The sequence below is a fragment of the Meles meles genome, chromosome 4 (genome assembly GCF_922984935.1).
Source record: "Meles meles chromosome 4, mMelMel3.1 paternal haplotype, whole genome shotgun sequence".
Lineage (NCBI taxonomy): Eukaryota > Metazoa > Chordata > Mammalia > Carnivora > Mustelidae > Meles > Meles meles.
In genome coordinates this window covers 125,552,807-125,569,487 of record NC_060069.1, presented here as the reverse complement: position 1 = coordinate 125,569,487, position 16,681 = coordinate 125,552,807, and the positions used below count along the sequence as shown (strand labels likewise).

At 34.1% G+C, this 16,681-nt stretch overlaps 1 protein-coding gene across 4 annotated transcripts in view; it reads left to right on the top strand.

The window, feature by feature from the left end:
• The window catches only part of CADM2 (cell adhesion molecule 2), a 1,108,651-nt gene that overhangs the window by 761,463 nt on the left and 330,507 nt on the right, over nt 1-16,681 (top strand). For 2 of the 4 annotated variants that reach the window (XM_046003331.1, XM_046003328.1), the window contains exon 2: nt 5,090-5,116. The exons of the other annotated variants lie outside the window; for them this stretch is intronic. In XM_046003331.1, coding sequence (XP_045859287.1) covers nt 5,090-5,116 — 27 coding nt within the window. The remainder of the gene's footprint in view (nt 1-5,089; nt 5,117-16,681) is intronic. 4 annotated transcript variants of the gene reach the window in all.

The window sequence follows — 16,681 nt, the reverse complement described above, 5'->3', positions numbered from 1 at the left end:
TTCCTAAAAAAAAAAAATATGAAAACAACCTGCAGAGCTCTCCTACAGAAACTAAACACCACTACAATACATAAGGGGCATGACATAGGATGTGTATTGCAGTATTGTTAGTAGCAGGAAAAAAAAATGTACAACTGACCTGATTGTTTGTCAATAGAGAAATAGTCTCACATTAATAGAGACTGTGGGAAAATACACAACTGTTAAAATAGTGAGTTAGAATGCCATGCATCAACCTGGAAAATGTGAAGGAAAGACTACAAAGTCATGTGTATGATCCTGTTTGGGGAACTGACATACACAAAATATATATGTTACTGGCTTTTACAAAAATTGCAAAATTTATTTTTCTAACAATACCAAACCATTTAGAGGTATCTCTGTATTGATTCTAGAAGCCTTTCCTTGAGTGAGGAACTCTCTTGTATGATTCTTCTAATTTCCTCATTAAGTGTACTTCCGGACCTAGTGTTTGCCATTAGATACAAATAAATTGAAATTTCTACTTCTTAATGGGGATAATGCCATTTAAAGTAATGGAGTTTTCTAGTTTTATATCTATGTAGTCAACCAAATACCAAAGTACCAAATACCAAGTACCAAATAGCTGAAGACTAGTGAATCATGCAATTTTGATTTGGCTTTGTAGACCTGATATTTGCAGTTCAGTTGGCAACTGAACAGTGCCTTAAATCCCAAGCTCACAGATTTAGAAATTAGACACAGCTAGGATCAAATCCAAAATTTGCTTCTTTCCAGTTGTGTCATAGTCAGCAAGTAATTTGACTTTTCTGAGTCTTAGTTTCCACATCTGTGAGAAAATGATAAATCTTTTTTTTTTTCTCTAAATTTGTATTTAAATTCTAGTTAATCAACACATAGTGGACTATTGGTTTCAGGAGTGGAATTCAGTGATTCATTACTTACTTACAGCACCCCATGCTCATTATAACAAGTGCCCTCATTAATACCCATCCCCCATCTATCCCACACCCACCCACCTCCCTCCATTGACTCTCAGTTTGTTCTCTATCTTTAAGAGTCTCATATGGTTTGTTTCGCTCTTTTTTTCCTCCTCCCATCTCTTCACCTGTTATGTTTTAAATTCTACAGATGATTGAAAGCACATGGTATTTGTCTTTCTCTGACTTTTTTTGCTTAGCATAATGCATTCTAGCTCTATCCATGTCATTGTAAATGGCAAGATTTCATTCTTTTTGATGGCTGAGTAATATTCCATATTATACATACGTGTGTAGGTACACACATGTAGCCACACACACACACACACACACACAATTTCTTTATCCATGTCCATGTCCATGTCAATGGATATTTGGGCTCTTTCCATAGTTTATTGTTGTTAATAATGTCTTTATTAATATCACGGTTCATGTATCCCTACAAATCTCTATTTTTGTATCCTTTGGGTAAATACCTAGTAGTGCAATTGCTGCACTGTAGGGCAGTTCTATTTTTAACTTTTTGAGGATGCTCCATACTGTTTCTGAGAGTCGCTGCACCAGTTTGCATCCCACCAGCAATGCAAGAGAGTTCCCCTTTCTCCAAATCCTCACCAACACCTGTTGCTTCTTTGTGGGTGGCCATGGACTGAGCTGGAGTCAGGAGACCAAACCAGGCCCTAACTCACTCCTCCTTGAAGCTCAAGGGTTAATAACCTTGTGGGTGTAAAAGTAGAGTACGCTTGAGAAGGGGCCTGAACTATGGATTCCAGGACTCACCGACCTGGCTGCCTTCATGTCTTTAGCTAGGCTACTAAGCTATTATGGGTTTATACTGTTCTTGCACGGACCATAAATCATACCATTGTAAGATCAGGAGTTACTTGGAAGATAGTGTACCTGGTTAATAGATTACTTAAAGACAAAGATCACTGGCGTTAGAGGGTCTGTTGCTAGAGCATGGGAAACAGAACAAGGGGAGGCTTGCAGGGCTAACATGTACATACAGTAATTTCCTTTACAATCAGTCAAGTAAGAAACTTTCTTGTAATTGTTTCTGTACACTATATAATGGCTTTACAATCTCAAATAAACTTGGCATTGTTCAGACATCATCCACTTTGTCCCTCCTGCTCCCGTCTCTTTGTATCTTAACTTCTTTTCGCCATCCTCTTACCCTCTTGACCCTGGTCGTGTTGTCACACCGGCCGCGACACTTCTTATGTTGTTAATTTTAGCCATTCTGACGAATGTGTCAGGTGGTGTCTCATTGTGGTTTTGATTTGTATTTCTCTGATGATGAGCGATACTGAGCATATTTTCATGTGTCTCTTAGCCATTTGATTGTCTTCTTTGGCAAAATGTCTATTCATGTCTTCTGCCCGCTTCTTTTTTTTTTTTTTCCATTTTATTTATTTTTTCAGTGTAACAGTATTCATTCTTTTTGCACAACACCCAGTGCTCCATGCAAAACGTGCCCTCCCCATTACCCACCACCTGTTCCCCCAACCTCCCACCCCTGACCCTTCAAAACCGTCAGGTTGCCCCAACCTCCCACCCCTGACCCTTCAAACCCTCAGGTTGTTTTTCAGAGTCCATAGTCCCTTATGGTTCGCCTCCCCTTCCCAATGTCCATAGCCCGCTCCCCCTCTCCCAATCCCACCTCCCCCCAGCAACCCCCAGTTTGTTTTGTGAGATTAAGAGTCATTTATGGTTTGTCTCCCTCCCAGTCCCATCTTGTTTCATTTATTCTTCTCCTATCCCCCTACCCCACCATGTTGCTTCTCCATGTCCTCATATCAGGGAGATCATATGATAGTTGTCTTTCTCCGATTGACTTATTTCACTAAGCATGATACGCTCTAGTTCCATCCACGTCGTCGCAAATGGCATGATTTCATTTCTTTTGATGGCTGCATAGTATTCCATTGTGTATATATACCACATCTTCTTTATCCATTCATCTGTTGATGGACATCTAGGTTCTTTCCATAGTCTGGCTATCGTAGACATTGCTGCTATAAACATTCGGGTACACGTGCCCCTTCGGATCACTATGTTTGTATCTTTAGGGTAAATACCCAGTAGTGCAATTGCTGGGTCATAGGGTAGTTCTATTTTCAACATTTTGAGGAACCTCCATGCTGTTTTCCAGAGTGGTTGCACCAGCTTGCATTCCCACCAACAGTGGAGGAGGGTTCCCCTTTCTCCGCATCCTCGCCAGCATCTGTCATTTCCTGACTTGTTAATTTTAGCCATTCTGACTGGTGTGAGGTGATATCTCATTGTGGTTTTGATTTGTATTTCCCTGATGCCGAGTGACGTGGAGCACTTTTTCATGTGTCTGTTGGCTATCTGGATGTCTTCTTTGCAGAAATGTCTGTTCATGCCCTCTGCCCATTTCTTGATTGGATTGTTTGTTCTTTGGGTGTTGAGTTTGCTAAGTTCCTTATAGATTTTGGATATTAGCCCTTTATCTGATATGTCGTTTGCAAATATCTTCTCCCATTCTGTCAGTTGTCTTTTGGTTTTGTGAACTGTTTCCTTTGCTGTGCAAAAGCTTTTGATCGCTTCTTAACTGGATTCTTTGTTTTTAGGTGTTGAGTTTTCTAAGTTCTTTAAATATTTTAGATACTAATCCTTTATCAGATATGTCATTTGCAAATATCATCTCCCATTCCAAAGGTTGTTTTTTAGTTTTGGTGATTGTTATGTTCACTCTGTGGAAGATTATTATCTCAATGAACTCCCAATAGTTCAATTTTGCTTTTGTTTCCTTTGCCTCTGGCGACATGTCTAGTGAGAAGTTGCTATGGTCAAGGTCAAAGAGGTTGTGCCCTCTAGGTGTTGATGGCTTCCTAACTCACATTTAAGTCTTTCATCTATTTTGAATTTGTGTGTGTGTGTGTATGGTGTAAGAAAGTGGTTCTATTTCAATCTTCTGCATGTTGCTGTCCATTTGTTGAAGAGACGTTTCTTCCATTGGGTATTCCTTCCTGCTTTGTTGAAGATTATTTGACCAGATAGTTGTGGGTCCATTTCTGGGTTTTCTATTCCATTCTTTTGATCAATATGTTTTTGTGCCAGTACCATACTGTCTTGATGACTACAGTTTTCTAATATAGCTTGGAGCCTGGAATCATGATGTCCCAACATTGCTTTTCTTTTTCAGGTTGTTTCAGCTCTTTGGGGTCTTTTGTGGTTCCATACAAATTTTAGGATTATTTGTTCTAGCTCTGTAGAAAATGCTGGTGGTATTTTGATAGGAATGCCATTACATGTGTAGTTTGCTTTGTGTAGTATAGACATTTGAATAATGTTTGTTCTAATCCATGAGCATGGAATATTTTTCCATTTCTTGGTGTCCTCTTCAATTCTTTCATAAGTGTTCTATAGTTTTCAGAGTACATAACTTACTTCTTGAAACTGTCATTATTATGTGGCAAGTGGGTAGAAAATACTCAGCCTCAGGCTCTGGCATTTAGTAAGCACTCAGCAAATGCAAGGAATCTTATGGGTTAGATTTTAATCATTAAATAATATAAAATATATTTAAAGTATATGTGAGTATTTCTTATTTTATTTTACTTTATTTTTTTCAGTATTCCAAAATTCATTGTTTATGCACCACACCCAGTGCTCATGCAATATGTACTCTCCTTAATACCTACCACCAGACTTACCCAACCCCCCACTCTCCTTCCCTCCAAAGCCTTCAGTTTGTTTCTCAAAGTCCACAGTCTCTCATGGTTTGTCTCCCCCTCTGATTTCCCCCAATTCACTTTCTTTAATTCAGTTAACTAATGTTGAGTTAAGGAGGGAGAAAGAAAAGATATAGAGTCCTTAAAAGTAATTCATGTAGTCCTTACGGTGTTTGGAATTTGCACTGTGTGTCTCCTATCTATTTTACTCCTTCTTATTCAATGACTTTAATCATATGCTAACAAAATGTAACCAACTCGTATTTTCTCAATTATAGATTATTTTCATCTAAAGTGTGTTGATTGTGTAATCATAAATATTACCTTCTTAGAGTTTAATAGTAATAACATATCTCTTTTTCTTACTAAACACTCTAATATCTAATATGTTTGTTCTCTTCTTGTGCAATCTTTCCTTGGAACCAGCGGCTGCTTCAAAGAATAAAGTTAAAGGTGAGCTCCTATCCATTCTGCATGACTCACCATGATTCTTTTTTTTTTCCCTCTATCTTCCAAGCCATCTTAATTGATGGAGCCAATTCTGTTGTAGATAATATTAGTTCAGTGTACCAATATTAGTCATAAATTCCTACAAATATAAATATATTTTATTTCAAATATTCAGTTTCTGATATATGTTGATGTTTGCATAATTGTGCGTTTGTTTGTTTTCTTGCTTTGCTTTTCACTTTATTCCAAGTGGAACACAGTGCTTTTGTGTACCAACATTTTGCCTGTTGTCCTTAATTCCTTTGATAAAATTGTGAATTGGAAAAAAGTGCAGCATAAAATAAAGCTGATAAAAAGTCTCAGAAGTGACCAAGCCTTCAGAGAATTATGTGAAAAGAAAAAATCCTTTAAAAATGAATATTATATACTGTACATTTCTATTTTTGACTTTTCTTCCATTTCCTGGTTGGATTAAGTTTATATTTGCTAGAATCCTGGAAATATAATTTCATGAGAGAGGATGTGCTTGTCTAATGCCAGAATATCTCCCTGAAAGGAAAAAGACTTTTGGCTCAATGTGTTGTTATGGTTTTGAAAAAAAATTCAAATATATGTATATTTATCATAGGTTTATAGTTTATATGTTTTGATTGTATAGTCTCAAGAGCAATCTATATATTTATTTTTTCTTCTTATATAGCAAATATATGTTTCTTTTATCCTTCATTTATTTTTCAAGTATCTTTCATATATAGAGCAAAACTACATTTACCCTAATGGTCATATACCTACTATCTTCAGTTTCCTCATCTACAGAGTATAAATAACAATAAAAACAATAAAAACTATAAAAGATTGTCATGAAGATTGAGTTAGGTGAAATATGTAAAATAATTGGTAGACTTCCTGCTGCTACTCACATTTTAAATAATGCTAGTTTCCTTTGCTTTTCACAAATATACCTCTCTGTGGAGAGTTTTCTGAATCTTCATTATTTCGTATTGTCCTGCCTAATATCTTCCTGCATGTGCTCAGGAGGAACTACCAGGTAGTTTTGTCTCTTTCACCATTTCTTATATTCAGATCCACCACAAGGCCACCCTTCTCCATTATTCATCTCCCTCCAGCTCTGGCTTCCTCCAGGTTCTAGTTTTAGAGCTAGTTTAAACACTATGACATAGATTCATCTTTGAAGTGTTAACTGCTCCCTATTTATAAATCTAAGCATTTAGTATGCAACTACTATTTTCCTAGCATTATATTTATTTTATAGACCACTGAAAATATAAAAGACGAGGTGGCAAAATTGTTGTTACCCTTTGTTTCAGTCTCCACTTATACCCTGTATGTTGTTCAAATAAATGTGTTAATAGGATTAGCCAGTTCTTGCCATAGTAATTTTCTGGTTGTGAACAAAAGAAACACATTCACGAAGTGTTTATTACTTGATAATGAATACATTTATGAATAAATAAGCATAATGTATATAATAAAAGTTTAAAAGTTCAGCTTTAAGAATGAAGAATTAAGAACAATGTATAATAATGTGTGAAGTGTAGTATATAGAACTTAACTATAAAGGGAATTAGGGAAAGAGATACATATTGAAGTTAAAATCCTCCTAGAGAATGCTTTACCTCAGGGGTGGGGGTTGAACTGATTCTTAAAGAATGAGTAGAGTATACAGAGAAAAAAGTCGTACATAGAAAAAAGAATTCAAAAATACAGAGTAACATATGAAAGCAGGAATGACTACAGTCCATTTCAGGATTGTGAGGAAAACTTTTGAATGAGATCCTATGTTTTTATGAGAGTGGAGGAAAAAATTTTGATGATATGACATACAATTGTGTGATCCTAAGTCATCACTTCATTTGATTACATAAAACCTCTCATAATAATCACAGCTATGTTCACTTGGGAATTCCTAAAAACAATAGATGATAATTTAATGTACAATAAATAGGTTATGAAGTCCAGGAACCCACTTTTAATTGGAAGATTACAGCCATAAATTATGTGACAAGTGTCTGTGAAATCATGTCAGGATTCAAGGTGGCTATGATTTTTCAATGCAAACATATTCCTATGCCCAATTTAATGCTTCCCATAAAGACATCCCTACCATCCCATACTTATCAATTTTTTTTAAAGATTTTTATTTATTTATTTGACAGATAGAGATCACAAGTAGGGAGAGAGGCAGGCAGAGAGAGAGAGAGAGAGGAGGAAGCAGGCTCCCTGCCAAGCAGAGAGCCCGATGCGGGGCTGGATCCCAGGACCTTGGAATCATGACCTGAGCCGAAGGCAGAGGCTTTAACCCACTGAGCCACCCAGGCGCGCCCCATACTTATCAATTTTATTTGAGTCTCATTTTTCCACCTGTGTACAAAACTGCAGGGGGCTTGAGGACATAGTTTATCCTATGCCACCCTTGTTTTGCATCTGCAAAGTGTTATGGAGACAAAAGATTACCCCTTCTAAAATGAACTAGGCCTCAAGTAGAAATTGAAATTTTATTTCTAATGTTGGTTTGAGGCAGATATATATTATATAGAGACAACAGAAAGGACTACTTAGTGTTTTATTGTCCAATTTCTATGTCAAAACAAATGGTCTTCAAACAGGAAAAGTAAAAAAAAAAAAAATTGTGGGAAAGAGGAAAATAAAATGATAGGTAATGCAAGAACAGATGGTTGCTTAAAATAGTTCATTTCTCCTGACCCAAACAAAGCACATCCCAGGGAACCAAGGAAAATTTTGGAGAAGGTCACATCTCATTCATTTAGCCTTATGGAATCATCCAAATTTAGAGAGCTTCTGGAATACTGGAAAGAAAAATGTGTCTTGGTTTTTTGTTTGTTTGTTTGTTTTTGTTTTGTTTTATTTTTGAGAAAGGATTACATTCCAGAAACCATAGACTGGTAAATTTGACACTAAATTCCCATAACATTTTAAAACAGATTCTTAAAACAGCAATTTATGGATGTTCAGATAAAAAGAGAGTTCACTAGGAGACAGCAGTTATTAGGAATGTCATCAAAAATTACTCTGATTTTCTCCCAATCCTTTTTAAAAATATAGATTGGTTATTATAGTAGTATCTGAGGGCAATAGTATAAACATGATATATCTGCATATCATCAAATCAGGTAGCAATAACCCTTTCCTTATCTGTGCAGAAAAGTCATTCTGATGATCACTAATTCTTTAGTGGTCAAATCCACTGGTAGTTTTCCAATCCACATATTATTCATTTTCCCCCTGTTGAATATATATTGTTTCTTTTGATTTTCTATTTCCCTCGTTTTAGACTTCATTTTCTTCTTAACTGTTCTATGCCTTTTTTTCTCTCTCCTTTTCTATCTTATTCTGGGATATAGGTTTTCTTTAGGTTATATCTTTGATCCCTGAAAAGATCACCTCTTGCAGTTTGGTTAGCTCTCTACAGCATCTCAGAGGATTGAACTTCACCTCCTACAAAATACAGGAAGCAGCCATTTTCTAGATGGTTATGTACCCACAACCAACCTTCCTCATCATTGTTCAGTGTTAAGAGAAAGATAAATAATTCAATCAAATTCCTCTCCTGAAAAAAACTGGGAAAGAAGAAGGAAAGAATAGCAAAACTGAAAGAGGCAAGAAAAAGGAAGAGAAATGAGAGTCAGTTTTATTGTATCTTGCAGCCATGAATTTTATAGATAGACTGAAAAAGATGAATTAAGTTTGAAAAAAGAGAAACAGAAATGTACAAAAAGTCAGAGTTAAGAGAGTGCCCTCATGGTGTCCATTTCCCTTGTTTTAATATATTAGGACATGTCTCTCTTTTAGTTAGGCTTTCTAGATCGGTTTCTCTTGCTTACATTGAAAGAGAACAGATTATTATAATTACCTTCTTCCTCTAAAGTGTTCTTAGCTGATTTTAGTTAACACTTTCCTAGACTCGATTTATTAATCTTCTATCTGATATTTTCATCAGCCTACTGAATATTTCTACTTGAATGTAAACATGGAAATTCTCCCTCTCTCTCTCTTTCTTTCTTTTTTTTTTTGGTAAATCTGAACCTTTGGGGTTTGCTATGACTTCTCATGAACAACTATTTGCCTAGATTATTTGAAACATGTAATTCTGCCACCCTAATGGACCCATAACTAGTGTGGATTATCAAGTGGTCCTAATTTTATGAAGATAAAATTTTTGTCCTAATTGTTTCCCAATTTTAATAGGAGGATTGTAGCTTTTGCATGGATCCCTCTTCTTCAAATTGCTCATTTCTTAGAGCTTCTCTGGAATGGTTTCTAACTTGTCTCCTGCTTCAATTCTCAATATTATACAACCTATCCTGTATTCAGATGTCACAATGAATTCATACATCAGCAATCTATAACTTGCTTTCATATATCCTATACTCATATTTCAGTTAGGATCATCAATGCTTTGTCACTTAGAGATAGTGAAAAAGGTAATTTGGTGTTCCTAAATTTCTTTGCATGAAATGACTTTATTTCACTCTATTATAAACCTATTGACTAAATGTATCAAGTGATTAATATTGTTCCAGAATAGTACAAAATTTCTAAATAGTTTTAAACCATTATATATATTTTTAATCTTTAATCTGATTTTTTAGGCTTTATTTTTTATTCAAAATTTGGCAACTATAGTGGGGATAATATTTTTATGTCATTTCTTGCTATTACCTTTAATCATATAATCATTATTCAGTGTTCAAATAAAAATTAACATAATTATTCTGACTTTGCTTAAGAATTAAAAGATAATGAAGGGCACTCAGCAATCTAAATTGAGATACCTATGTGGTCTAGAGAAGAATCAGCATTTCAATTTACTGGATTTAAGTGCTAGTCACACATATTATTAAATAAATGATTTATTCGGGTGTAAATATAAAGTCTGCTATTCAATAAAAATATAACATTTAGTATCCCAGATTTCCCATCATATTATACCTTTTGAAGGTGAATTGAAAGGCACAAAAGAAGTTGAAATTGAGACATCTTCAAACTATAGTCTTGTCTTAAGTAGAGAACCAATATTTCAGTTTGTACTCTATAAGACGCACTATATATCAAGAACTTCCATTTTGTAGTCAGACAGACATAAATCCAATCCTAGTTTTTCAACTTACCTGAATTGAACACCTGGACAATTTGATTAACTTCACTCAACATTCAGTTGTTTTGAAAATTATATGGGCTAATGTATAAAAAAAAAGTAACCTAGGAAATGCACATATTTTACCTATCATTATTGTAATAATCATTACTATTATTTAGTTAAATGATGTCTGTGGAAAGAAAACAAATATAGTCAAAGACAAATCCAAAATCTAAAATTTTCTGAGTATCTGCAATATTTCATCATCACGATGGCATTCATATGTTTATATTCATTATAAATTAAAATAAACACATAATATATAACATGAATGGCCCACTTAGGTATATGTATTCTTCTTTACATTTCAATATTAAAATCCAAAGTGTATAAATGATATTAAAAACGTTCAACCCAATAGCAAAACAGGAGGAAAAAAAATAAGAAAATTATGTTATAGCAAGGTTTATATAATGTTTAAAATGTAAAAATTACTTGCATGGAGCACTGGGTGTTGTGCAAAAAGAATGAATACTGTTACGCTGAAAAAATAAATAAAATGGAAAAAAAATAAAATAAATAAATTTAAAAAAATGTAAAAATTACTTCCTTTTATCATCAAGTGAAGAAATTGAGGAATAAGATTATATATAATTTCTTTTGAAAACACCACTCAACTCCTTTTATTGAAGCAGTTTGGATTTTAAGTTTGAGAGTATAAAGAATTATTCACTCTAGTGTAACAACTACAAAATCTTCAGCAAAAGTAACTCATCAGGGGGGCGCCTGGGTGGCTCAGTGGGTTAAGCCTCTGTCTTCCGCTCAGTCGTGATCTCAGGGTCCTGGGATCGAGCCCCACATCAGGCTCTCTGCTCTGTGGGGAGCCTGCTTCCCCCTCTTTCTCTGCCTGCCTCTCTGCCTACTTGTGATCTCTCTCTGTGTCCAGTAAATAAATAAAATCTTAAAAAAAATTAACTCATCAAGAAACAATTATTGAAGTTTATGTTTATTTATCCCACATGAAGCTGATCTAAGGAAATATATTGGGAATGTTAGAAATACAGCTGTCACCCTTTCCCACAGTTTAGCCTTCCATGGTTTCAGTTGCCAGCAGTTTGCCTAGTCTGGAAGCAGATGATCTTCCTTCTGACTATTGTCAGGTCAATATTAGCCTAATGCTACATCACAATGCCTGTGCCATTCACTTAATTTCATCTCATCATGTAGATATTTTATCATCTCACATCATCACAAGAAGACTGAGCACAGCACAGTAAGATGTTATGAGAGAGGGAAAGACCACATTCACATTATTTTAATTTCAGTATATTGTTATAAGTTCTATTATAAATTTTGTTTTATTTTATTATTGTTAATCTTGGTGTCTAATTTATAAATTAAATTTTATCATAGATATGTAGGTATGGGAAAAATCATAGTCAATATAAGATGCAGTATTATCTGTGGTTTTAGTAATCCACTGGGGGTCTTGGGAAGTATTTCTTAAAAATAATAGGGGATTACATGTAAGGGAATTTAAAAGCATATTATGTCCCTATAATGTATTCACTAAGGGGTTCAAGTGCAAGGCCGTACTTTTTAGAAGGTTGCTTTTTTAATCCACCTTCTACTTCATCTCACTTCTCCAGGAAAGTTGATAAAGATACTGATATATATGATAATGCAATGATGTTTTTAAATATATAATTTTATCACTGCAGCTTTTTTCTAACTTTCAAAAAAAAGGGTTAACAATTATAACTATATAGCTAACATTTTTAATGTTTACTATGTGTGAGGCCCTACACTAAACATTGTGTATGTTTTCTAATTTGACTCTCACAAAATGCTCTGAGATAGATACTATTTTTACCTTGATTTTTTTTTAATGAGGAAGATGAAGCAAAGCATTCAGAAATTTAAGTTCACAAAATCAGTTAAGAGGCAAGCCAACAATTCCGAATCAGAGTTACTGACTCCTGAGTTCTAGCTTTTACTCTATTAAAGGCTTTAAAGATTTCAGAGTAAATTAATCAACATTATAATTCACTTTAATGTTATTTACTTATTTAAATATATTTATCTAGGTCCCATTCACCCAGATAGGATTGGGTCTGTGAATGCAGGTAAAGTAGAATGATGAACAAATGTTATTGGGAAGAAATAAATTGGACCTATCTACTGGCACTTACCTAGTGGCAAGGAAAATATTCTCCCAGTAGATTTCTTGTTTTTCATTCGTTTTCATTCTCTTTCTTTGGGTCTCTCATTCAATCACCATATATTAATCTCACTCCTCAGATACTCTCTCTCTGGAAAGATGAGGCAGTAGTTTCTCAATAAGAAGAGTAGTGTTCTAGAAAAGCTTTAGTCATAACTAATGTGAAATGCTGAAATTGGAAGAGGGTAACAGGGTTAAAGAGTATGTTCATGAAAATTTTATTGAAAGATGATTCAGTAGGTCAAAATTTAGATAACTTTTCTTGTTTTTAAACTGCAGCTTCACTTAATGTGGTTTCTGGTTTTTAATTTCTCACTGGATAAGGGTTTTGACATGTATTTGATGTATTTCCTCTGTGGAGTATCTTATTAGTTACTGTTGAACAACTGTATAGTACAAATTAGTGTGGGTCAGAATAGAAAGACCCCTCTAGATACTTCATTCACAAATCTAAAAGAATATTATTTTTCATTTGATTCAATGAAATTTCATTTTCCCCTGCCTCTCCTTTACTCTTGAAATAAACATAAAGTTTGGAGCTTTCCTGTGAACATGTGTGTAAACATAGCTCATTTGCAGGGTACAATTTTGTTCAGCAATTAGAAATTAGTTTGTGTTGCCACTTTAAGTTTATGTCCTCATTTGCATCATAAATAGATCATTGTAATATTTTATATTCTATCTAAACACATCTCATGAAAAGGACAGAATCTTCTGGGACTCAATTCATTCAGTCATTCATTCAGACATTCATGTCATTCTATTATGTTAATAAAATTGATATTTGCCTATTCTGCAGCTGCTGTGTGGAGTTTAGAAAGTCTGTAATTAAAATCCCAAGGTTTGTGGTTTCTTACAGGTTTCCAAACACAAAAAATGTCTATTACAAGGGGAAATACAATGATCAATGTTTCATAGCTGGGCATTTCAGGGCAGTTTGAAGATAAGTGCTCTAAAGCCAAGAGTTAAATTTCATTAAAAATAAATTCTAATTTATATTTCAAATTAGATGGAGTGATGGTTTTGTGTTTTTAGTGGAAAAAAATCATTTGACTTTAAATCATAATATAAAATGTTTACTACTATCAAAATGTTCTATTAACAGCTTTAGAGATGGTTATCAAAGTACCTAGGTTTTAGTAACTGTTTTACTATTTATTTGTTTTTTTCAAATCGGTAAGGTAAGGATAAAAATACCAATACTATTTACCTTATGGAAATACAATGATAAATAAAATGATTTTATAATGGTATCAAAAAGAATATGTGAAAACACTTTTAAAATAGCTAATTGATGTCCAGATGTAAATAGTTATTAATTAAATAAGGCATAATCACATACCAGGAACTTGATATTTAGTGATAAATAAAACATGACCCCTGTTCTGAGCCAATGCCAATGATCAACATTCCATGTTGATTTTTTTGTGTGTGATTTTTCATGTGCATGGAAAGACTTTGTAGTAATGATACCCATTTTGTTTTTTCTTACTGACCATCCTTGAAAAAGGAGTAAACAAATGTTTCTTAATTTAATTAAATTTTTGCTGAATGTCTATACTGTGCCAAGATACAACGGGGAGAAAAACTATTGCTTAGTTTTTATTTCATGAGGCTTTCACTCATTTATTCTTTCATTTATTCATTCAACATTGCCAGGGACAGTTGCAAATATATCAGTGAGGGAAAAAAAAGTAAATTATATACTATAGTGTATTGCAATATTATAGGCATTATGATGAAAAAAAAAAGCAGAAGAGTAAGAATTTGCAGGCAGAGTAGAGAAGGGAGTAGAACATGGAGATGAGGCAAGTGAAAATTTGAAGAGAGAATTGATGCTAAGAGACCAAGCTGAGGTGATCTGGAAGAGAGAGGCTGTAAGGCAGTGAGGAACCTAGTTTATTCGAGAGACTGGGTGAAGTTAGAGAAGCATGAGCTAGGAGAGTAAATAACAGTGTAATTGTAGAGGGAATAGGACCCAAATCATGTAGGGATTTTTGTTTTGATCTAAGTAAGATGAAAATCCACTGAAGTTTGAGCAGAAGAGGCACATATGCTGATTGTGTTTATAAGATCGGTTTGGATGTTCCCTTGAAGAGAGACTTGCAATGAAAGACATTAGCACACTTTTCCAGGAAATCAGGGACAGATAATGGCAGCAGGATTGGAATAAGAGCAATGGAGATGGTGTGAAGTGATCATTTGAAGTCATACCTAATAGAATTTGCTGAAGGGAAGTGTAACAGCATATAAAGGATGAAGTAGGATGATTTCAGTGTTTTATTTGGTTATATATATATATATTTTTTCCTGAAAAACTAGAAGGACACAATTACATTTACAAGATGGAGAAGACATTGGAAAGCACAGAGTAAAATAGTGGAAACTGTCTTGAATACATGAAGTTGGAGATCCAAGTGACAAAGACAGGTAGAAATTGGCTATGTGAATATGAAATTCAGGATAAAGTTCTGCACTGTAGAAAGAAAATCTGAAAATTGGGGTCTATGGATAGTATATAAAGCTGTGAGAAAGGATGGATTTATCTAAGACATAAATATATTTAGAGAAGAAAACAAAATCATAGGACTGAGTTCTTAGGTGCTCAAAACTCAAGAACAAATGAATGTTGAGAAACAAGTTGAAACAAATTAAGCAATCAGCAACTGAATTAAATGTTCTTGATGGATGAGAACTGAGAATGTACCATTGGGCTTATCAATGTGGAATCACTGAGAAACTTGGTAATTGCCAGTTAGTATAAAATATAGAGATTAATCAAATATTCACCTGAAGAAATGCAAATTTGCTTCTGCAAAACAATGGCATAGTAGTATAATGAGATCTGATTGCAGAGATATTTACTTTAGTAGAAGAAGGCTCCAGTCAAATTTCTTGGAAAAAGTGATGATCAGAAAAAAACTAAAGAACTAATCAGAGCTAAGCAGGTGAAGAAGAGAGGGAGAAACTTTCCAAGTCAGGGGAATGGCAACAGGAGACTAATAGCCAATATAGTTTCTGTGGAGGAATCAGTGAGATCAAGGGTCAAAATAGCCCTGGATATCAAACATAAAATATCTTTGCCAAGACCAATGCTGAAGAGCTTACCTCCCATCTTTTCATCTAGGAGTTTTATGGCTTTAGGTCTTAGGTCCAAGTCTTCAGTACATTCCATGTTGATTTTTGTGTGTGGTGTACATTAGTGGTTCAGTTTCATTGTTTTGCACATGGCTATCCAGTTTTCCTAACACCGTTTATTAAAAAGGCTATCTATTTCTCATTGTATATTCTTGTCTCCTTTGTGAAAAATTAATTTACCACATATGTATGGGTTTATTTTGGGGGTCTCTATTCTGCTCCATTGACTAATGCATCTGTTTTATACCAATACCATACTTTTTTTTAATTACAGTAGTTTTGTAACAGTTTAAAATCAGGGAGCGCTATGTCTGAAATTTTGTTATTCTTTCTCAAGATTGCTTTGGCTATTTGAATTCTTCTGTCATTCTGTACAACTTTTAGGATTGTTGATTCTATTTCTGTGAAAAATGCCATTGGACTTTTTGGAGGGATTGCTTTGAATCTGTAGACTGCTATAGGTAATGGGGACTTTTTAATACTATTAATTCTTTGAATCCATGAACATGAGTATCTTTCATTTATTTATGTTGTCTTTAGTTTCTTTCATCAATGTTGTATAGTATTCGGTATAAAGATCTTTTACCTCCTTGGTTAAATTTATTCCCAAGTATTTTATTATTTTTGATGCAGTTAATTCTTAATTTCTCTTTCTGATAGTTTGTTGGTATACAGAAACACAACTGAATTCTTATATTAATTTTGTATTCTACAACTTTACTCAAATCCCACATAGTGCCTTGAAGTGTCTGTCACAGAGGTTTTTTTTCATTCTAAAAACAATGAAAATCCATTTAGGCATTTTAAATAGAGATAGGGACAGACATGATGGGGTAGGCTCACATTTATAATTTGAAAGACTTACTGAATGCTCATGAAGAACAAATTAGATGAGATTACTATGCATATGACAAAGAGACAAGTTGAATTATCTTGAAAGTTATTAGTTTATGAGAAAATCAAGGTAGTTTGGCCTTGAATATTTAGTGGTAATATCAGGGAGAAATAGATTTGACAGAATAGAAAATCCTTTCAAGAATACATTTGAAACACTGAAGAGAAAAGCAAAAACAAAAACAAGAACATTTAT